Source organism: Protomyctophum parallelum, assembly GCF_964188405.1.
Source record: "Protomyctophum parallelum genome assembly, chromosome: 8".
Taxonomy (NCBI): domain Eukaryota; kingdom Metazoa; phylum Chordata; class Actinopteri; order Myctophiformes; family Myctophidae; genus Protomyctophum; species Protomyctophum parallelum.
Window position 1 is genome coordinate 39,926,159 of NC_139703.1, and position 22,500 is coordinate 39,948,658.

Below are 22,500 nucleotides of genomic sequence, written 5' to 3' on the forward strand. Positions count from 1 at the left end.
GCTGGACGTTGATTGAAAGGTTTGAGAAGCAAACATCAGATTGAGGTGTATCTGCTCTCATGTCTCATCTTCCACTGCCCGCCCATTCAGATTGATGTACAGCTGCTGTTCCTGCATGCGCTCTGCAAAGTGCTGCACGGCCGGGCAGAATTTTACTCGAACAGATCTGTTCAAATATATTGTATAGGGTGGCAGTTGTTGGGATTACCCATCAGTTATTGCGACAGCAGACACGGCGGCCACTCAGTCCTGACGTGAGGCAGAGAGAGACAGCGAGAGATCACATTCACATTATGACAACAGTGTATCAGCAGAGGATGTTTAGTTGTGTTGTGTTCTAGCTCTATAGAGCTGTGCTGTGCAGAGCTTTAGCTGTAGTGTTGTCGTCATACTTCCTGCATAATCTCATGTAGTCGGACAACTATTCCACAATCTCTGAACGCTACAGAGATCATGCTCATTTAATGCATCCTGTGTGTGCATGTGTGCGTGCGTGCGTGTGTGTGTGTGCGTGTGCGTGCGTGCGTGTGTGTGTGGTGATCAGATTAAAGTGGTTGTTGAATAAGATCCAATTTACTGCCACTGAGCCAAACGGACCCGGGCTCTGACCACACTGATCCTCTGACCCTACACACACACTGACACCATGACGCTGCACTTCTATAGTCTCTGGTTCTACACACACACTGACACCATGACGCTGCACTTCTATAGTCTCTGGTTCTACACACACACTGACACCATGACGCTGCACTTCTATAGTCTCTGGTTCTACACACACACTGACACCATGATGCTGCACTTCTATAGTCTCTGGTTCTACACACACACTGACACCATGACGCTGCACTTCTATAGTCTCTGGTTCTACACACACACTGACACCATGACGCTGCACTTCTATAGTCTCTGGTTCTACACACACACTGACACCATGACGCTGCACTTCTATAGTCTCTGGTTCTACACACACACTGACACCATGACGCTGCACTTCTATAGTCTCTGGTTCTACACACACACTGACACCATGACGCTGCACTTCTATAGTCTCTGGTTCTACACACACACTGACACCATGACGCTGCACTTCTATAGTCTCTGATAGCTCTGGTCCATAGCTCTAATGCCTGTGCATTAGAGCTATGCTACTCTTCTCTGCTAGCTCTGGTCCATAGCTCTGGTCCATAGCCCTAATGCCTGTGCATTAGAGCTATGCTACTCTTCTCTTCTAGTCTCTGCTAGCTCTGGTCCATAGCTCTGGTCCATAGCTCTAATGCCTGTGCATTAGAGCTATGTTACTCTTCTCTTCCTGTGCTCGCATAAAATGCAGACCAGTCTCTCGTCTGTAGCGAAAATATAAAGATAGTTTTTTTGCTACTCACCAATACAATGGCGGCTTTGCGTTATTAGAAAGCCTACTTTCTTTAGTGGACGCACTCTGAGCAAGTTGTTATGGTTACATCGAAACCTTGTCTCTTTTTTTTACTGGCACCCTGCAGAAACAGAACCTGACTCTCACCAGATTGAAGAAGCTTTGCCTCACACTCGTTTCACAAACTACTTCCATCTAGTATCACTGCAAGCCAATCGCTGAATAAGGCACTTATTATTTTTCAAGCTACTTGGCACTAGGCGATTGGTCAATTCCGTCCGTAGCTGCCACTGATTGGTCCGAACCGCGGCCGGTTCGGTTCATCGCTATACTGCGTCAGCCATTCAAGATGGAGAGCTGTGTTTGTGAACTTGTGAATCAATACCGCCCCCATCTGGCGGAGTCAGGTTATCAAAAAAAGGGTTTAACTTTAAACTTATACCAGTCCTGTTTCCCGGAGACGCACCGGAGCAGCCTAAAATAGACTTGAGGCGCGGTGGAAAGAGCCTCAGGGGGCCTCACATCTAACGCCACAAATCGGTGTCACACATTGTTGTTTGTCAGTGAATGTCGTGTGTCCGCTGTCCGTGTACTGTGTATTCTGTACTGTCCGTGTACTGTGTATTCTGTACTGTCCGTGTACTGTGTATTCTGTACTGTCCGTGTACTGTGTATTCTCGGCCCATCGCGTCCCGGGAAGGCAAACCGCGGAGCTGGGTTGAAAACACAGAGGGTCAGGTCGGTCGGTGACGTATCGCGGCCCGCGGAGCACAGGCGTATAGGCGGCCACTTCCGCATGCTCACAACTTGTTACAAATGTATATATATATGCAGGGGTGGCTCGTATCTATGGGCAAGGGGGGCTGAGCCCCCCCTATCTTATGGAGTAAAGATGAGAAATTATTATTAAAATGTTTTAGAATAGATACTTTTATATTCTGGTATAATCTAAAGCAGCAACAGCATCAAATAGTTACAAGAAAAACACAAAATAGCCCAAAATGGGCTGATTTCTTACAGCCCAAAATGCTTCCATTGGCTTTCATTGCGTTGAATGATTGACAGCTGCCAAGACACGCCTGCTTGGTTTACTTGCCATTGGGGCTACAATCTCTCAGCCCCAGAGCCAATAGAGGGCTGTGCTCAGCCCTAAGACCGTGAGGTCATTGGCTATTGACCAATCACAGCACGTGGCCACCTGCTTGTGTGTGGTTGTTTATGATGTGAAAGAAGTAGCCTATTTTAAATGAAATAAGTTTATTTACTTTATAATCCGTTTTGTCCCGTGTCCGTGGAGGGGAAAATTAAGTTAAGAGACTGGGAGCATATCGTCCATTTTGGATATAACAAAAGGAAAGGAGACAAAATACGTTTTGTGAGTTTGAAATTCTTGCTTGGGGCAGACACCGGACGCACAGAAAGGTAGAGTGGTCTGCTTCATTCATCTCACAAAGTTAAGAAACATAATCGCTGGTTTAATCACATTGAAAGTGGCTCGAGCTCTCATTGAGTTGGGAAGAGAGAGAGAGAGAGGCTGTGTTTGTGTGCGTGTGTTAGTGTTGTTTCGGTGCCGTGTGCGTGCGCACGTGCGTGCATGTGTGTGTGCCCAGTATAATAACTCTATGTGTGTGCCTTGCAAGTTACTTGTTTCGAAACGGCACCGACGCACGCGCGCAACGCAACTGGCGCAAACGGCCCGTTTGCGCCAGTTGCGCGCGTGCGTGTGTGTGCGTGCATGCGTACTGTTATTATTAATGACAGTATAAGAGCAGCTATCTGTACATACAAATACAAACAATGTTCAGTGGAGTGTTTTTTTGTGGGCATGCACTTCTGTTGTTGTGGAGCATTTGCTGTAACAAAGTATAGGCCTGTAGTAGTGTCATTGCTGTACTTTGATATCTGGAATATGATGCTATTGCTGCAGGTTGAACTAGTTGGGTAGCATAGTGTAATAGATTTTCTGAGTAGCACTGCATGGGTACTGGCTGGGTTGTTGTGGAATGTGATGTTGATGCTGTTGTTGCTGTAGACCAGTATTCTGTGGACATGCTGTAGTATAGGGTGAACAATGGATAGCATGTTTTTGTATTGAGTTGTACTTGAAATGTACTGTAATTCTGCAAACTGTTAATAAATCAATCAGCATATACTATCGTATATTGGCCCGTAGCATAAGATTTCTTCAGCCCCTCCAACCAACATCAGCTAGAGCCGCCACTGTATATATGTATATACAGTAATGACATACATACACTGTCCGTAAAATCTCACAGCAGCAAAAATGCATACAGAGAAAGGAGGGGAGGGGTATATGGTGGGGCCCTCACTTGTATTTCAAGGTTAGCTTTCAGTTTGACTTTTGTATAAGGCATGTCCACGTTTTTCGGTGGTGTGTACACAGATCAGAAACAGAAACATAAATCAGCGTCAGAAGAGCGTCAGTGCAGTGTCCAGGGGTTTCCCCTTTGACCCGGTCTCTACTATTAATACACGGGTTACACCGTGGTCTTCCTGTTGTGAAGCCCCTGTGCCTCGCTCACATTCCTAAAACCACCTCAAGGCTGACCGGCCGTGTCCCTTCCTCCTTGATTTTATCTCCAGTGACACACAGGAGGAAGTTGTCCCCCTCCCAGCTGTCCCAGTGTAGTTGCTGTCGCTCACAGGGGGAGCATGGGGAGGGGGGGGACGACACACACACACGATGTGGACAGGCTGGAAGGTGACTCACACACACTGTGGGAGTCACAGCCACGTTGGAGCCTGCACGCACCACACAGAGAGAGGGAAGGTGACAATGGCTGTGTTTTTGAGGTGACATGTGGCGTTTTGAACAAAGTCTATAGATACTATAGAGCGGGAAACTATAGCTATGCTGGTAAGGACGTACGGTGCATGTGAGTGAGTGTCGGTGTCAAACTCTATGTTAACTTTTATATACCATGTGTTGTTGGATAGTTTCACACAGTATTGTATTGCGTATTGTTGCCTAGTGTGTGTGTGTGTGTGTTAGTTCTGCGTTGCTTGTACATAATATATTGTGGGAATAATTATATAAGGGACTTGGGGATCTTAGACGTCGCGTCATGTTACTGAATCCCGTTTGAAGGGATAGCACGCTGTCAAGGAAAATTAATTATAATCAGAGGGTGGCAGGTGTCCAAGGCAAGCCTCATTATGCGCTGACATGCTCTGTAAATTGTCCTCCCTTCCTCATGTATGTAATTGTCCTCCCTTCCTCATGTATGTAATTGTCCTCCCTTCCTCATGTATGTAATTGTCCTCCCTTCCTCATGTATGTAATTGGAGTGTTGGAGAGGCAGGGGCTGAAATCCCGTAAGAGGGCACCTTTGGACAAAATTATTAGTGAAAATGGCAGATCTACAAGCTCAACAATGCGTCGCAGAGAGCTTGTAGATCAGCTATTTTCGTGGCACAACCCAGCACTCTTTAGCTAGTGGAAATGCGGTGTAACGACATGGATTTCTAAACACATTTGTTAAAGGAGAATTCCATACTAAACGGCTTTCTTACCTTTCTTTGTAGTTGTTACGTCCCCATCAAAGAGGTCCAGGTGTTATGTTGTGCAAAAGCTCCACATTGGCTATTTCCCCTACCATAAGCCCTAAATGAATTGCATTGAATTGAATGGGATGTATGGGGTGTTGTGCTAATTCGCTTATTTCTATCGCTCAAAATTATAATTATTTTGTATATATCCTCTCTTCATAATGTAAATAATAACCCAAGCGGCACACTTTACTACTTATTTCAATGGAAATAAGCGAATTAGCACAACACCCCATACATCCCATTCAATTCAATGCAATTCATTTAGGGCTTATGGTAGGGGAAATAGCCAATTAGGAGCTTTTGCACAGAATAACACCTGGACCTCTTTGATGGGGACGTAACAACTACAAAGAAAGGTAAGAAAGCCTTTTAGTATGGAATTCTCCTTTAAACGCAAAATGCTGAGTTCAAGTTTTACAGACTGGTAAAAGGGCAGGGGCTGAAGCCCCCTTTGATATCTAATTATCTATGTAAGTACGTCCCTGAGTTTAGGGTTTGGGATCAGTTGGGATTTTAAAGATGACGTGCCGTGATTTTTTTCCCCCACCCTAACACTGAGAGGGGCGAGACTAATATCCATGCCGTGATAATAGTATCGCTACACGAGGTTACAGTGCCCTGCCAGTCTCATCCTTCTCTCTCTGGCCTTGTGTGTTTCTGATGATGTCTTCCCATTTGGCGCCTGTAGTGCTATTTGTAGCATTCTTATCCAGTGTAAAAAGACGTGTATAATATCCGAATAATTGTAACTGTATGAAAAGGCATCATATAATCCCATGAGGGATAGGCCACGAGGTGGCATGACACTTCAATTAAGTCATTAATTCATTAATTCATTCATTCATTCATTCATTCATTCGTTCGTTCGTTCGTTCGTTCGTTCGTTCATTCATTAACCCATTTTGACCTGAGATCAGATTCTAAAAATGTCTTCTACATCCTGACAGTTTTCTGAAAAAGCTATGTTTCTACGTCAGTCGTTCTTCGATTTAAAAAAAATAGCAGACCTACAAGCTCGAGCTTGTAGATCTGATATTTTTCAATAGCTAAAGCATTACATAATGCTAACACCAAAAGGGGTTCCCGCCCAAAATGCAGGGTTAATTCTTATCCAGGGCCGTTTCCTTGCTGTGCTGTGAAGCAGGCACTGATGTGATGAATCATACTGATGAAGGCTGGATAGCCGAAACGTTTGTCTTCCATTATGCAAAAATAAAAACAAAACAAAAATGCAGTCTTGGTGTAGTGCGACCCATTACCGATATGATTTGAACGGGTAACGCACGACAGGTCAGAGCGCGGTGGTCACAAGAAAGGTTTTCGTGAAGCAGGCATTAATCTGGGCCTGAAGAAGTTCACTTTCACTGGTGCACTGCAGAGAATTGTCCCTGAAACAGACACTTAACTTCCAAATGCTCCCCCACATGCGCTCACTGCTAGGTCAAATGCAGACAAGTCACTGTCACTTCCCCTTGAGGATCTCTACAAATACCCTATTTTCTCTGTGTGCGTGCGTGCGCGTGCGTGTGCACACGCGCATGCGCACGCTAAAAGATTGGATAATTCTCAGTAAGAAATGAGTGTATTGGGAGAGAAACAAATGTCACGTTAATCTCTGGGACTCCAAATCGAACCTGAATGACATAATCACATAGTCTGTAGCCATCTGAACTGAACACATGTGTTCCATCCAGCTTCAACCGCTTATCCGTAGTCGGGTCGCAGGGGCAACATCTCCACCAGAGTGCTCCAGACTTCCCTCTCCAGAGCAACATTAGTGACTTCCTCCTGGGGGATTCCAAGATGTTCCAAGGCCAGTGAGTCGATGTGTTTCCTCCAACTGCGCCTTGGTCTGCCCCGGGGTCTCCTCCCAGTGGGACGTGCGTCGAGGACCTCCCTAGGGAGACGCCTGAGAGGCATCCTAACCAGATGCCCGAACCACCTCAGCTGACTCCTTTCCAGGCAAAGGAGCAGCGGTTCTACTCCGAGTCTCTCTCGTGTGACTGAACTTCTCACCCTATCTCTAAGGGAGACGCCAGCCACCCGTCGAAGAAAACTCATTCCGGCCGCTTGTATTCGCGACCTTATTCTTTCGGTCTTGAGTCATGACCCACACTTCATGACCATAGGTGAGAGTAGGAACACTTCATGACCATAGGTGAGAGTAGGAACACTTCATGACCATAGGTGAGAGTAGGAACACTTCATGACCATAGGTGATAGTAGGAACACTTCATGACCATAGGTGATAGTAGGAACACTTCATGACTATATGTGAGAGTAGGAACACTTCATGACCATAGGTGATAGTAGGAACACTTCATGACCATAGGTGAGAGTAGGAACACTTCATGACCATAGGTGATAGTAGGAACACTTCATGACCATATGTGAGAGCAGGAACACTTCATGACCATAGGTGAGAGTAGGAACACTTCATGACCATATGTGAGAGTATAGGAACACTTCATGACCATAGGTGATAGTAGGAACACTTCATGACCATATGTGAGAGTAGGAACACTTCATGACCATAGGTGATAGTAGGAACACTTCATGACCATATGTGAGAGTAGGAACACTTCATGACCATAGGTGAGAGTAGGAACACTTCATGACCATAGGTGAGAGTAGGAACACTTCATGACCATAGGTGAGAGTAGGAACACTTCATGACCATAGGTGAGAGTAGGAACACTTCATGACCATAGGTGATAGTAGGAACACTTCATGACCATAGGTGTTAGTATAGGAACGAAGATTGCTCGGTAGACGGAGAGCTTTGCCTTCTGGCTTTTCGTCACAACAGTATATGTATATTGTATATGTTGTAGTATAGTATATGTTGTAGTGTCGTATGTGTCATTCTGAGGCTATTATTGTATCCATAGGAGGCGAGACGTTAGGAAGCACTTGTTTCAGCTGCGGCCTTTCGCCCTACCGCTAGTAGGAAGTAGCAGGACGTTCTCACATTCTAACACAGCTCAAAAACCCCATTTCAGCGCCCAGCTCGGTGGCGTACCTCACCCATCATTAGATTCCTAACCCACACACACCTCCGATGGAATCCCGCAAACCGCAAAGCCTTATTTATTTTTGGGGGCGATAAAGTGTAGATATTGACCAAGTTACCGCGGTATTGATCAAGCGAACTTGAGCCACGAGAGGCTGAAGCGAGCGAGTCGCCATGCCGAAGTTCACTTGAGCCGACTCGGCGCCGTCCCGTCCGAGTTATATTCCGAGAGGGACAGAATGGAAAGTCCTCGCCTCCCCTAGTTGTGTGACGGCCCAACTGAACACAGTGGAGCGCTCCCTATTACCCCCGTGACCGGCGACCGCCCGTCCCTTCCAATCACAAGCCATCAGGCAGGAATGTCAGCATGTGTATGCATCACTGCTCATGGCAGAGCATCTGCTGCGCTGCCCCCGGAGGCAGGGAGGCCATCATTAACCCATTTTGGGCGGGAACCCCTTTTGGTGTTTTAAACATTGTTATAATTTAGCTATTGAAAAATAGCAGATCTACAAGCTCATAGCGCACCACCGAGTGGAGCGCTACGAGCTTGTAGATATGCTATTTTTTTTTAATCGAAGAACGACTGACATAGAAACATAGCTTTTTCAGAAAACTGTCAGGATGTAGAAGACATTTTTTTAATCTGATCTCATGTCAGAATGGGTTAATTCTGATTACCTGCCTGTCTGCCTGTCTGCCTACCTGCCTTCCTGCCTGCATCTGTCTGGCTTATAACAGAGGGGACAGGCAGGGAGACAGGGTGTCTGCCTGTCTGCCTGCATCTGTGTGGCTGCACAGATGGAACAGGGCAGGCAGACAGGCGGTCACGACAGTGCGACCTTGCTCTCCGGAGATCAGGGACGAGACAATTATCTGTCACAGCGTCTAGACTTCACAGGAACTTTGTTTGCATTCTGATTTGTCTCTAACTCAGTTCTCATATAGCTCAGGGCTCAGGGCGCCCCTGAATTACCCAGAGTTTGTGTTGAAAGTGTCCTCGAGCAAGACCCTGACCCCGTAATTACTCCCGATGATGTAGCGCGTAGCCCCTTACAGGCGTATGCAAAGGCTCAACTTATGTAACTTAGATAGTATTTTATGTAGACATAGTATCTATCTATCTAGTATCTAGTATATGCATAGTTTCTTTATATAGATATTCCACTGTTTTAGCGTAATATGTGTGATTCATGATGCCTATCTGTTATCACTGTATTACCATGTCTTTTGTTCTTGCTTACTGTAAATCGCTCTGGATTAAGAGTGTCTGCTAAATGTCAAAATTGTAAATTGATGTGCAGGTTGGTGCCTTGCATGGTTTCCTCCACCATCGGTGTGTGAATGGGTGAATGCACAATCTATGTAAAGCACTTAGTTATGCAGGAAGTTATGCAGGAAGGCCTACTGAGTGTCAAAAAACTACTTTCAGCAGGCCTTGACAACCCATGCATCCAAACAGAAAAGTCCCAATTGATTGCATTAAACAATGTTAAACTCACTTTGCATGTTGCTTTGCCACTCGATTTACCACTCGATGTGCCATTCACTTTAAGCATGCGCATAACCTCTATTATATATGTATGGGGTGAAAGTGAAATAGCACATGTCTACAAGCTCGTACGAGCTTGTAGACATGTGCTATTTTTCGAGAAGAGATTTGGTGTGGTTAAACTGAAATGAGTTATTTAGTTTGTTGTCAAAGTATTCCGCGGCACCTCTGGACTTATCACGGCACCCTAGGGTGCCAAGGACGTTTGTCCTGTAACACAGACATACATGTAGCTATACATGTAGTTTGTCACAGAGATACAACATGCATCATGCTAATTCTGTTTAGTCCTGTGAGTTTTATGTTCACATTTACTACTTTGAGGCCCGGCAGAAGAAGTTAAATGAGCTCTTTACCCATTTCCAAACTTATCTTCATATACTAGCCTAATTGGTCCTCACTAATGCTCATTATAAGATTGCACGGTTGGCACCATTCATGTCTACTCACTCTGTGTGTCAGAGGAGGGCTGTGGACAGTTTCTAAACCTGCCAGTGACATTGAAGATTTCAAACTGACTTTTTACATTTAAGAACAATGACTTTCAGCATGCTAACTTTCTAGGAAGTGAAAATATTAGCTTGGAAACCCTGTCGATGATGTAATTGGTTTGTCACAGTCCACCAATTAGATGCAGTGTCCTTTAAACGACATGCTCCTTGCTCCTTTAAAGTGGCATCTGTTCGGTAGCCTGATGTAGGGCGGCTGTGGCTCAGGAGGTAGAGCAGGTCGTACAATGATCCCTGGGTCGGCGGTTCAAATCCCGGCTCCTCCTGTCCACATGTCGAAGTGTCCTTGGGCAAGACACTGAACCCCACACTGCCTCCAATGAGTCGGTCGGTGTGAGCTCGCCACCATTGTTGTGTGAATGTGGGAAGTGAGGACGCTGGCGTCGACTGTTCGCCGCTTCACCTCCCAATGCATGAATGAATGAATAATAAAGCTGTCCATTGCGATGTAAGAGTGTGGTGTAGTCAACAAACACCCACTCGGGAGGGACTGGTGAATCACTGCCCTCGACTCCCTCTGGGTCTAGCATCATATCAGGGTCTTTGAATCACTGCCCTCCACTCCCTCTGGGTCTAGCATCATATCAGGAGGGACTGGTGAATCACTGCCCTCCACTCCCTCTGGGTCTAGCATCATATCAGGGTCTTGAGCTCTGCTGGGCTGGGTTCGGTTCCCACAGTGTCAGTTTGCTCGCCTCCAGTTCCGGGAGCCGGACGCAGTGCCCGTCCATCTTCTCTCTCTGACCTTGTCTGTGACTCGTGGTCCGATCTCTCAATGCAGTTTTCATATCTGTCAAATCAGTGCCGTCTGCCCCGAGATGACGAAACAGATTTGCTCGTTGTTGTTTGTGTACATAATTGTCTCTGTCGGGTGGAAACCTTGTGTGTCCAAAACGTAGTAGATCTACGAGCTCAAAACCTGTCGCTTCGTATGTACTGTATACAGTATGTTTCTGCTTGTAGGAAATAGCCAATCTACAAGATCAACAACGCCTCCCAGTGTGAGCTCGACTATTTTCACAATATTTATCTGTGAAACAGAGTCGAACTAAATGTCATTATGCCTACAATTCCAGGTGCGTGCCAGGGTGGGGTGGTCCGGGTCCCCAGTTCAAAATTTGATTATTTCCGCGGACTGAAACGTTTGGGAACCCCTCGCTGCATGTAGACTAACCCCAGGCTCTCCATTGTCTTTGTCTCTTCCTCAGTGTCGAAGGCGATGGTCCCGGCAGTGAGGTGGGGGGCTCCTCCTCCTTGGAGAGCTACAGCCACAGGGGGGCGCCAGTGAGCCACGACGAGGGGCGGGGCTCTCCGGAGCATCCGGACAGCCAGCCGTACGGCGACCCCCACGACCACCGCCACCACCGCCACGTGACGGCCGCGCCGCTGCCCGGCGGCGGACTCCATCGAGAGCACAGAGAGCGCCCCCGCAGGCCCAAGCTGCAACACTCGCACTCCCACGTCCTCCGCAAGCAGGCCGAGGAGGAGGCCCTGAAACGCTCCCGCTCGCTGTCCGAGAGCTATGAGCTGTCGGCCGACCTCCAGGACAAACAGGTATACGTGCGGCTTTGTCAAAGTCGAGGTTCATTAAATAAGGTTAGGAAGCGAAGACCGTATACGGTGGACTCCATGTTGCTCCCTGGAAGGAAAGAAACATGCGCAACTGAGACCAAGGAAGCTGAACGCGGAGGTGTTGGCTGCATATAGCCCATTGCGCATGTTTCTTTCCTTCCAGGGAGCAACATGGAGTCCACCGTACGGTCTTCGTCTTCATTTAGTGTATGTGTGTGTGTGTTTGTGTGTGTGTGTGTGTGTGTGTGTGTGGGCGTGGGCGTGTGTGCCCATAGAGAGTAGACAGAAACCGGTACCATCTTATAACAAGCATTATTTGTGAGGACCAATTATGAAGATACTGTAGGCTGAAAAGGGATGATGTGCCCCTTAAACCCATTTAGACCTGAGGCCGATTCTATAAAAAAATAACTTCTGAATCCTGACAGTTTCCCTATGTTTCTGTGTCGGTGCAGGTTTTTATATTATTTCATGTCAAGGACCCCAGAAATTATATCTAATTGGCCACCGACCCCCAGCTGAAAATATGTTTTTCCAAAAAATAGCTAAAGTATAACATAATGCTTAAAACACCAAAAGAATGGGTGGTTAAACTATAATAAGAACATTTTCTGTCTCATCTAATGCGTGTACGCTGGAATGACATCAACCACACACACACTCTGCTTCCCTCCATCACTATATTACAAACATTGTTATCAATATATTGCTTCCCTCCATCACGATATTACAAACATTGTTATCAATATATTGCTTCCGGCTCCAGTTGAGCATAGAGAGGCTCCTTTAATTATGCTCTCCGTCACTGCAGGCGCTTGCCAAAAAAAGAACAGATCTACAAGATGACAACAATATGTCGCAGTGTGACTCGTTAAGCTTGTAGATCTGTCTGTCTGAAAGTACATTATGATAGGTAGGAGATGTAGTTAGTTGGGTGATTTCATGTCTTAGTTCTCTATTGTGGGCTTGCTCCAGCAAGCCCAGAATAGTATCAGCTATTCTTGCTATATTTGAATTTAAATCCTGAATATTTTCTTTTTTTTTACTATTTTTGAATTGGAATCCTGAAAAGTAAGACCTATAGTCATGATGATTGGCTGCCTCCTAAGCCAATGGGAGTAAAACCCCATACTCTGAACGTCGCAGCGCGGAGGGAGTGGCTACAGCAGCAGTTAATGTTATGATGAGCTAACAGGAAAGACATAACAAAACGCACTGGACCGACAAACGAACAGAAAACAACGTCTGGGAGGTTGTGACAGAGAAACATACAAGTTATAAAAAGACAAAAAAGGGGAAGAAATTGGGACAGAATATTTTATATTTAAAAAATAAATAAGAAAAAATTAGGGACACAAATATATATCGTTGCTGTCGGGAGGAAACCTCATAACTCTTTTTTTTTTTTCTTTTTTTTTTTGCATAAATCAGTTCTATTGAACACCCTTTACGTCTGTGTGTTGTTTCGAAAATATTGAACCAATGGAAAGTAGTAAAAAGTGCTTTGGACAAAACCTCTTAACTCCATTGGACCCTCAAACTGTCGCTCCCTCTCATGGAAGTAATTGACAAAAAAAGTCACAACACCAACTTTGATGGGGGGGGGCGGTATTGCTTTGCTTTCAAAATATACGGTTTTCTTAATTTCATGAAAAATGTATATTTTTAATTTCCTGATAAATTGAAAAAATGAAGGGAAAAGAGACAGAGACGGCCAAGCAGCAACGCTTGTTGCACCTGCTGGCAGTTATCTGTGCAGCGAGGCGTTGTTTTAAGGACTTTATTTGTTCTTCTTCTTGTTGCTGTTGGTTGGCATGGTTGCCAGTTCCCACCTGATGTTGTGTGGGAGTTCCCACTGTTCCAGACCGTACCGAATAACAGCGAGCTTACATGACATCTTTAGACTAGGAGGACTCAAGTCTAGTATGAAGAGGTCACCAGCTCGATGAGATGATACGATTTCCCACCATAACACAGCTACATTTATTAATAATCAAATAATCAAAATGCACTGGACATGGGCCTTTCCCTTTGGCCTGAACTTTCTTCCAGGTGAAGGTCTCTGCATTGAACTTACACACGCTAATCGTTAATCTTCCGTTCGCCATATTGCTCATCACCATATATGTACAGATCCCCAGTGTAGATAAGGGCTGAACGATGTAGCAATTTTTGTGTACAAAAATACGTGCATGAGGCGTGTTCTTTAGCCAGAGGTTGGTCTCTGTGTCAAACACGCTGACGGGGAGTGTGTAGTCCTCAAATACAAATACAAACATCTTTGTCCCGATGATGGTGGCAAAGTGATGAGTTGAAACAAGTGGTTCAGTTCCTCCGGTGTCGATTAAAGTCCAGGCCATTGTGGTGGTGTCCAACTTGTAGGTGTCATTAGTCCATCCTGTCAGCTTGTTGTATCCTCCATGGATAAACATGACCTTCCACAAGACACAGGCTGAGTGGGAGGTCCTCCCCTCCGGTCGAGTCCCTGACACCCTGGGTTTGAACCAACGGTGGGTGGCGACATCAAATGCATAAAGCACGTTACAGTAAGGCTTCCCTCCCCAGAGGTAGATGGTATCTCCTATCAGTACAGCTGTGTAGCCCCAGTGCATGGAGGGAACATCAATTGGGTGACCTTTTCTTGTGCCAGCTGTCACCGGAGGAAACCTCCTCCAGCATAAAGACACTGTGTTGAAAACATTGACACCAAGCTTGGGCACATTGCTGGGTGTATCTGGGTCACCGAATCCTCCAAAGTAATACACCTCGTGCTCCACTGCTACTGCAGCATGTCTGTATCTCCCCAGTCCTCCCTTCAGATGTACCGTCCAGCATGGCATTTCTCGCACCGCGGATCAAGTTGAGTTGTTCAAGTCTTGTTACTGTTTAAGTCCTACTGTGTGTGATAGCACTTATTGGATCAGAAGCACAGATGTCGCGTGAGGTTAAACAAATTGACAATTCGCCTTCACTACACAGCAGACAGTGTGTTCAGCTACACAGCAGACAGACAGTGTGTTCAGCTACACAGCAGACAGACTGTAGTCTTCAGAAGTTCTTACAACCAATAGGATCCGTTGGTAGAAGTTGCTGAATGACATTTTGTTTAGTTGACATTTTATTTTAAAGGCTGTGATTGTGACGACGACATTGTGATGTCATTATAATCGAGTCCAAAACATCAATCCAGTGACCATTCTCTGGCTAAACCATTTTGATGATTGATATGACTTCTATATATGGACCTGTTGAAAGAGTTTCAGCTCCCATGCAGGTCACTCACACAAATCACGGCTTTTTGAGGGCCGCTAGCACCGCCAACGTTGAAATTACGGCAGCCAAGTCTATGGACTTTTTAATGTTTGTTTAGATAGCCGGGGAGCCACAGGCCACATTTGTGTTTTTTCTATTAATTTGGTCATTAAGGTCCACAGAATGAGAGGCCTGCTCTGGTCATTAAGGTCCACAGAATGAGAGGCCTGCTCTGCTGAAAACATCGCGGAAAGAAAGTTATGGCCATTTTTGTATACCACATCATAGACAACCAATATATGGCAAATTGCATCATGCTTTAAGTATAGCATGTGACAATTGTGACATGTCAAACTAGGGGGTTTTCATGATTCTGAATCCATTCCAAGCATTAGTTTTGCACGAAAAACACTCCTTGGCCTAAAAATGGCCATAGCAGTCATCAAAAATGTGATGTCAGCACAAAAGTGATGAGGTCACTCATTTTGGCAAGTGGCTTTGGCCGAAATTCGGCCAAAGCCACTTGCCAAAATGTGTTTTTCATGCAAAACTAATGCTTGGAATGGATTCAGAATCAAGAAAACCTAGTTTGACACAATTGTCACATGCTACTTAAAGCATGATGCAATTTGGGAAATATGGTGTGGTATACAAAAATGTCCATAACTATTTTTCTCGCGATATTTTCGGCAGAGCAGGCCTCTCATTCTGTGGACCTTAATGACCAGAGCAGGCCTCTCATTCTGTGGACCTTAATGACCAGAGCAGACCTCTCATTCTGTGGACCTTAATGACCAGAGCAGGCCTCTCATTCTGTGGACCTTAATGACCAGAGCAGACCTCTCATTCTGTGGACCTTAATGACCAGAGCAGACCTCTCATTCTGTGGACCTTAATGACCAGAGCAGGCCTCTCATTCTGTGGACCTTAATGACCAGAGCAGACCTCTCATTCTGTGGACCTTAATGACCAGAGCAGGCCTCTCATTCTGTGGACCTTAATGACCAGAGCAGACCTCTCATTCTGTGGACCTTAATGACCAGAGCAGACCTCTCATTCTGTGGACCTTAATGACCAGAGCAGACCTCTCATTCCGTGGACCTTAATGACCAGAGCAGGCCTCTCATTCTGTGGACCTTAATGACCAGAGCAGGCCTCTCATTCTGTGGACCTTAATGACCAGAGCAGGCCTCTAATTCTGTGGACCTTAATGACCAGAGCAGGCCTCTCATTCTGTGGACCTTAATGACCAGAGCAGGCCTCTCATTCTGTGGACCTTAATGACCAGAGCAGGCCTCTCATTCTGTGGACCTTAATGACCAGAGCAGGCCTCTCATTCTGTGGACCTTAATGACCAGAGCAGGCCTCTCATTCTGTGGACCTTAATGACCAGAGCTGGCCTCTCATTCTGTGGACCTTAATGACCAGAGCAGGCCTCTCATTCTGTGGACCTTAATGACCAGAGCAGACCTCTCATTCTGTGGACCTTAATGACCAGAGCAGGCCTCTCATTCTGTGGACCTTAATGACCAGAGCAGGCCTCTCATTCTGTGGACCTTAATTACCAAATTAAAGGGGCATGACATCACAGGTCCTGTCCAATTGTGGGCTCCCCCCCGGCTAAGAGCACTTTAAAAGGGTTAGTTCAGAGTTTTGGACTTAAAGCTGTAAGAAATACTTAATGTAGCTGTTGCAAAGGTATTTTGCAACAGCTTCATTATGCACAATTTATGCACAAAATAAGCGTACTTTGTATTGTTCACCTATTCCCTTCTATGGTATTGTGCTGCTGTTGGCGTAGTTCCATGTGACAGAGGGGTCAAAGTTAAAATAAAGATGTGGCAGAAATAGGTTAGTTTAGTTTATTTTTATTTTTATTTTTTTCATACAAAACATTCTTAGTTCATCAGTTTTTTTATTTTTCTTATTCTGGAAAAAAAGGTATAGACTGAAGCCTAGGCTTATTACGTCTACCCTTTTGTCCGTTAACTTAAAATAATAAAAATGAAAATATATGTATACCCTTTTTACAGGTCCTCAAACAAAACAGCTCATGTGTCCCATTTCTACTGAACAATGCAACATTCAAGTGTTTTTTCTTTCTAAAAAACAAGCAAAACAATATGCTAATAATAGTCACAGTAGTAACATTACGCTAGTTTAGTGGTCTAATTTATTTTTAATGGGTGGCCCCCAGAGCCCCACCAAACCAAATGACCAGAGTAGTGTTTTGGTGTTTGATCTGCAGAAATGCATTGCCCTCTCGCAGTTTTTAGGTGTTTTCATTGTTTGTTTTGGGTAGACTAACGTCAAAATGACAGTGGCGGCGGTGGCTCAGGGGTAGAGTGGCTGGATTGTAACACTGAACCCCTAATTGCTCCTGATGTGCTGGTTGGTGCCTTGCATTGGTTTTCCGCCGCCATCGGTGTATGAATGTGTGTGTGAATGAATGGGTGAATGTAATGCACAATCTATGTAAAGCGCCTTGGATAAAAGGTGCTATATAAATGCACCATTTACCATTTAAATGTACATGCAGGCCAGGACTGGCCATGAAGCCCCTGCCAAAAACAAAACAGGGGCATTTTATTTCACGTGCAAAAAGAGGCAGATATTTGGCATTATAAAGTGGGACTTTTCTCTAGAAACGGGGAGCTTTACGACAATGCTCTGAGAGACAGTGGAAGCTTTATAAATTAGACATGACATATTTGAAAGATAAAATACTTAATCTAAACCAGATGGCACCGACTGACTGTAATGGTGGTTGACTATAATGCCTTACTTCATTTCTATGAGTGGCTTAATACATTCTGGATTGATTGATTGATTGATTAAACCTCAGAGGGTAAATTAATAAGAATTACAGCGATGATTCAGCAGTAAAGACAGTATAAAACACAGGTTCCCAACTTGTATTGTTTTATTCCGAAAATAGATACATTGATGAGTAAATCTATTTTCGGTTATTATTTTAAGAGGAGAGCATTTGAAGAGGTCAGACTATAGCAATATGTTCAGAAGTACCTCCAAAACAATCTTAATAGTCTTGAATATTTAGCAGAGGTGATTTCTTCACCTGGTTGGCACTAGTACTTTATGTAGAACCACTGTTCAGTGTGTATATTTAGTCATCATTTAGTTATTATTTATTTTTCGTTGATGAAAAAAGGCTAGCAGACATTTATTAACCCATTCTAGGCGTTATTTTTTAAATATTTTTTTATGGAGGGACAGACAGTAGGCTGACAGGAAATGGGGAGAGAGATGGGGGGGGGGGAAGACAAGCAGTAAAGGCCGTCGGGATCGGGACTCGAACCTGCGGCACACTGCCAGACTGGACTACCAGCCAAGGTGCCTGGACCGCTGAGCCATGGCCCAGGCCTCCCCCCTTTTGGTGTAGCTATTGAAAAAATTGCAGATCTACAAGATCATAGAGCTTGTAGGTCTGCTATTTTTGAAAAAGATTTGTGAAAATGTTTCGCAAATCTCTGAATATGTTCTTTCAGAGTGAATGTTTTAACCCATTTTGGGGCGGGAACCCCTTTTGGTGTTAGCATTATGTTATGCTTCAGCTATTGAAAAACAGCAGATCTACAAGCTCATAGCGCGCCACCGAGTGGCGCGCTATGAGCTTGTAGGTCTGCCATTTTTGAAAAATCAAAGAACGACTGACATAGAAACATAGCTTTTTTCAGAAAAACTGTCAGGATGTAGAAGACATTTTTAGAATCTGATCTCAGGTCAGAATGGGTTAATATCTGTTAACGTGTGCCTCTCTTAATTAAAACGCAAGGTGGAGATGCTGGAGCGCAAATACGGAGGGCGCTTCATAACCCGGCATGCGGCGCGCACCATCCAGACGGCCTTCCGCCAGTACCAGATGAACAAGAACTTTGAGCGTCTGCGGAGCTCCATGTCGGAGAACCGCATGTCCCGACGCATCGTCCTCTCCAACATGAGGATGCAGTTCTCCTTCGACGGGCCCGCAGAGAAGGTCCACAGCTCCTACTTCGAGGGGAAGCGGGTGTCGTTGAGCGAGAACGGCAGCAGCAGCGGCAGCGGCGGCAAAATGGGCGCCGCGCTAGTGCGCTCCGAGTGCGGAGGAGGAGGAGGGGACAATATGGCCGCCGATGTCGTCCCCCCGGCCGCCAATTCCCCCGGTGGCGCCGCGGCTCAGGCGGACTTCGCAGACGCCATCACGGAGCTGGAGGACGCCTTCTCCAGGCAGGTGAAGTCTCTGGCGGAGTCCATCGACGACGCCCTGAACTGTCGCAGCCTGCACGGCGGGGAGGACGGCCTGCCCGAGCAGCACGCCGCCGCCACTAGAGGCCGCCAGGACTCAGAAAGGGACGTTGTCAGCTACCAGGTATAGGCCAGGGGATGCAAATGTATTGGCTCTCGTTCACGGCCCACCCAATTTGACCTAACACATCAGATGTGACTGCCCCTACGTCACAGATAATATGTATCTGTGGAACCTATAGTCAACTCGTACAATTCCATGTGCTTGTCAGGGTGGGGGGGTCGCCAGTTGAAATAAATAAAAATTGGGGGCCTGAAAACGTTGAGAACTGATGTTCTAGCTTGCCACCAGAGTGTCCCCCCTTCATGCTGATGTATGTGTATATATACAGCTTTTATTGCTCCTGGTATTGACAATGATTTGCATTGCATTGACTGTCTAGTATGTCCCGATGATGAATTGAACACATAGGACCGCAATGTTGGCGTGATTGCACTTTCTTTACTGTGTTCTACAATGTCTGAATAAAGCATTATAAAGCATTCAACCAACCGACCAATCCCTGCGTCCATCCACCACGCAGGTCAAATCGGCGGACGAGATGAGGGCGTCGTACAGCGACGTCACGCTCTACATCGACGAGGAGGAGTTGTCTCCTCCGCTGCCGCTGTCGCACCACCACCACCACCAGCACCACCACCAGTCCTCCCTGGACCGCCCCCCGTCCAGCGGGCTGTCCCACCGCTCCACGGACCGGCCGTCCAGCACCGAGTCGGACGTGCGGCCGCGCTCGCTCAACTCCCAGCAGGGGGACTACTGGTCGACGGCCGCCGCGCACAGCAAGGACGTCGACAAGGGCGGCGGCGGCGATATGTCGGACACCAGCGGCCGCAGCACGCCCTCCCTGGAGCGCCAGGTAGGGCATTCACTTCTAGTCATTTTTACTAGTTGACTAGTTATATATATATATATGAACCTTTATTGAGAAAGGATATCCCCTTGAGATGTATCATCTCGTTTTCGAGGGGGTCCAGCAACATACAGCAAATACAATACAAGACAATACAAGTACATTCATACATAATCAAGGACAAAACAAACAACAAAGAAAGCTCTCCCAAAACTAGCCGCTCCCATCCCACCTATTCCCCGCAACATTGTATCAATAAGTCAATATAGTAATGATACAATTACAAGATGATGAACATACACCGGAACAACAACAGGCCGAGCATCATGACAGATATTAACAACATTGTCATTACATCATGACCAAGTACAAACATGCACTTGAAAATAGTAGATAGTAAATAGTAAATAGTAGATAGTAAAGTTGCCTAGTCTACTAGTCGACTAGTTGTTTAACTACCTATTATGTAAAAAATAAATAAAACTGTGTACATTGGTGACTATAATCTAGCATTCTAGCTGATCTTGAGGCCTACAAAAACAGGAGAAAATAAAAAGCCTTTTTTTATCAACTAGTCAACTTGTACGAGCAAGGTCAACTAGTGGATTTACTAGTCGACTAGTTGAATAGTCGACTAGTTGCTTAAAGGCCTAGCGCCGACCGAAACTATGACGGAATATGGTTAGTCGACAACCTTTTTTTCCACTGAGGAAGACTAAATATAAACTAAATTAAAACTAAGCTATTTGACTAAAGCTAAGGGTAAATATACTGAGAATTTCGTCAACAAATTAAAACTAGACTAAAATGTTTAGGAGGGGCTAGTGCAGAAGACATCAAGTAGAACTACATTTTATGCTTGGTACTGCCGAAAGATCTGCTATTTTCAGCATGCAGCCAAGTCTAAGTCTAAAAATTACAAAGCCATCAAGGCTTGATTTTCAGTTGACAAAATCAACTGTAGATTTAGTCGACTAAAATCTTATGAAATGTAGTCGACTAAAGCTAGACTAACACTAAAACATTTCAGATGACTAAAGCTAAAACTAAATTAATTTTCATTCCAAAGTGACCAGATTTGACTGAGAGCCTGCCAGCTTTTCACCAGAGGAGAAAAAACGTATTTTTAAAAAAATTCAGAATGAGTTCATAGCACAGGCAGACTCTACACATACTAGAGCATGTCTGAAATAAGTGTCGGAGCTGATATCGACATGTAAATATGAAATAAATGCTTAAACATGTAGCTAAGCTATAGGTGTAATGTTAGAGACCACAGAAGTGAACCTTTTCAAGCCTGTTTTCTCAACTCTTTTCTTATTCTGCAAGACATTACTCTATAAGCCATATCTCCAAAACTGGTGGGTCAAACTGAACAACCAATATGTCAATTTGAAGCTATGATTCCTTGCTTTCATATAACATGAAAATTCAAAAAAATCCAATGGCAGCACCTCAGTCAAATTTAGTCACAAGTTTATGAGTAAACTAAAATCTAAATGTTCTGTCACCGTCCCCCAGGAGCAGCAGCAACAGCGCCTCCGTGTGGACCGCCTCCCCCTTCTGACCATCGAGCCGCCCAGCGACAGCTCGGCAGAGCTGAGCGACCGCTCGGACCGCAGCTCCGCCGCCTCCAAGAGGCAGAGCTCCGCCTCCTACGAGCCGCCGCGGAGCCACGGGAACCACGGCAACCACCACCAGAGCAGCCCGCCCAAGCACGGCAGCCACGCCCTGCCCCCCCGGGGGCCGCACTCCTCCAGGTACAGGACCACAGAGATTAGGGTTGGGATCTTTAAAGGGATTGTGACATTAAAAAAAAGTTTTTGTAGAACCTTTTGTAGAACTTTTAACATTCAGTAGATTTTCTGTGGTCTGGGGCTTTCTGGCTCAAACAAGTGCTCTGATTTTCCTGCTGTTTGTGATGTCACAGCCTGCAAATCCCATATATATGTCAATGGGATTTGCCAGCAGATGTCACTGTTTTCACTGTTTTGCCTGTTTTCATTGCAGCTCAAAAGGCTTCCAAACCCCCAAAGACAACTCCAGACCACAGAAAGTCCACAGAATGTTCAAAGTTCACGTTTTTAGGGTGTAATAAAACTTTAACACGAGTATACTCGTCCTATAAAAAAAAAACGCTTGGTGCTCTGGACGCGTATACTCGTTCTAAGGCGTTTTATATCGATGTAAGAAGGCCTCGCTATTTTCAATTTTTTTAATCGGCTCCGGCTGCTAGGGTCCCACTCACCCTGTTTGGGCGCACGCAATAGAAACTGCTCGATAGTGGGCTCGATAAGAACACGACCCGATAAGCCTGATCGATAAGGTGCTCGTTATCAATACAAATTAAAAAAAAATAACCACAATCAATCTAAAATAATTGCGACCTGCTGGTGACGGATGATGTAATGGTTTGTTCCCAGGCCTCCCTCCAGGGAGGAGGACCCCGGGGCCGCCCCCCCACCCCCCAGGGGGGGGGCCCACCACCACAACACCCA

The 22,500-nt window shown here is 45.5% G+C and overlaps 2 protein-coding genes across 2 annotated transcripts in view; one reads left to right on the top strand and one right to left on the bottom strand.

Annotated features, from left to right (window-relative positions):
* LOC310863614 (IQ motif and SEC7 domain-containing protein 1-like) overlaps positions 1-22,500 on the top strand; it is a 194,964-nt gene that overhangs the window by 150,154 nt on the left and 22,310 nt on the right. Inside the window, exons 4-8 of the mRNA XM_083772076.1 lie at positions 11,231-11,576; positions 18,643-19,215; positions 19,676-20,008; positions 21,524-21,784; positions 22,445-22,500. The exon at positions 22,445-22,500 is cut by the window's right edge and continues 345 nt beyond it. Of these exons, the coding sequence (XP_083628202.1) occupies positions 11,231-11,576; positions 18,643-19,215; positions 19,676-20,008; positions 21,524-21,784; positions 22,445-22,500 (1,569 nt within the window). The remainder of the gene's footprint in view (positions 1-11,230; positions 11,577-18,642; positions 19,216-19,675; positions 20,009-21,523; positions 21,785-22,444) is intronic.
* Positions 1-22,500, bottom strand: part of LOC310863619 (uncharacterized protein) — a 265,965-nt gene that overhangs the window by 49,980 nt on the left and 193,485 nt on the right. The gene's annotated exons all lie outside the window — the stretch shown is intronic.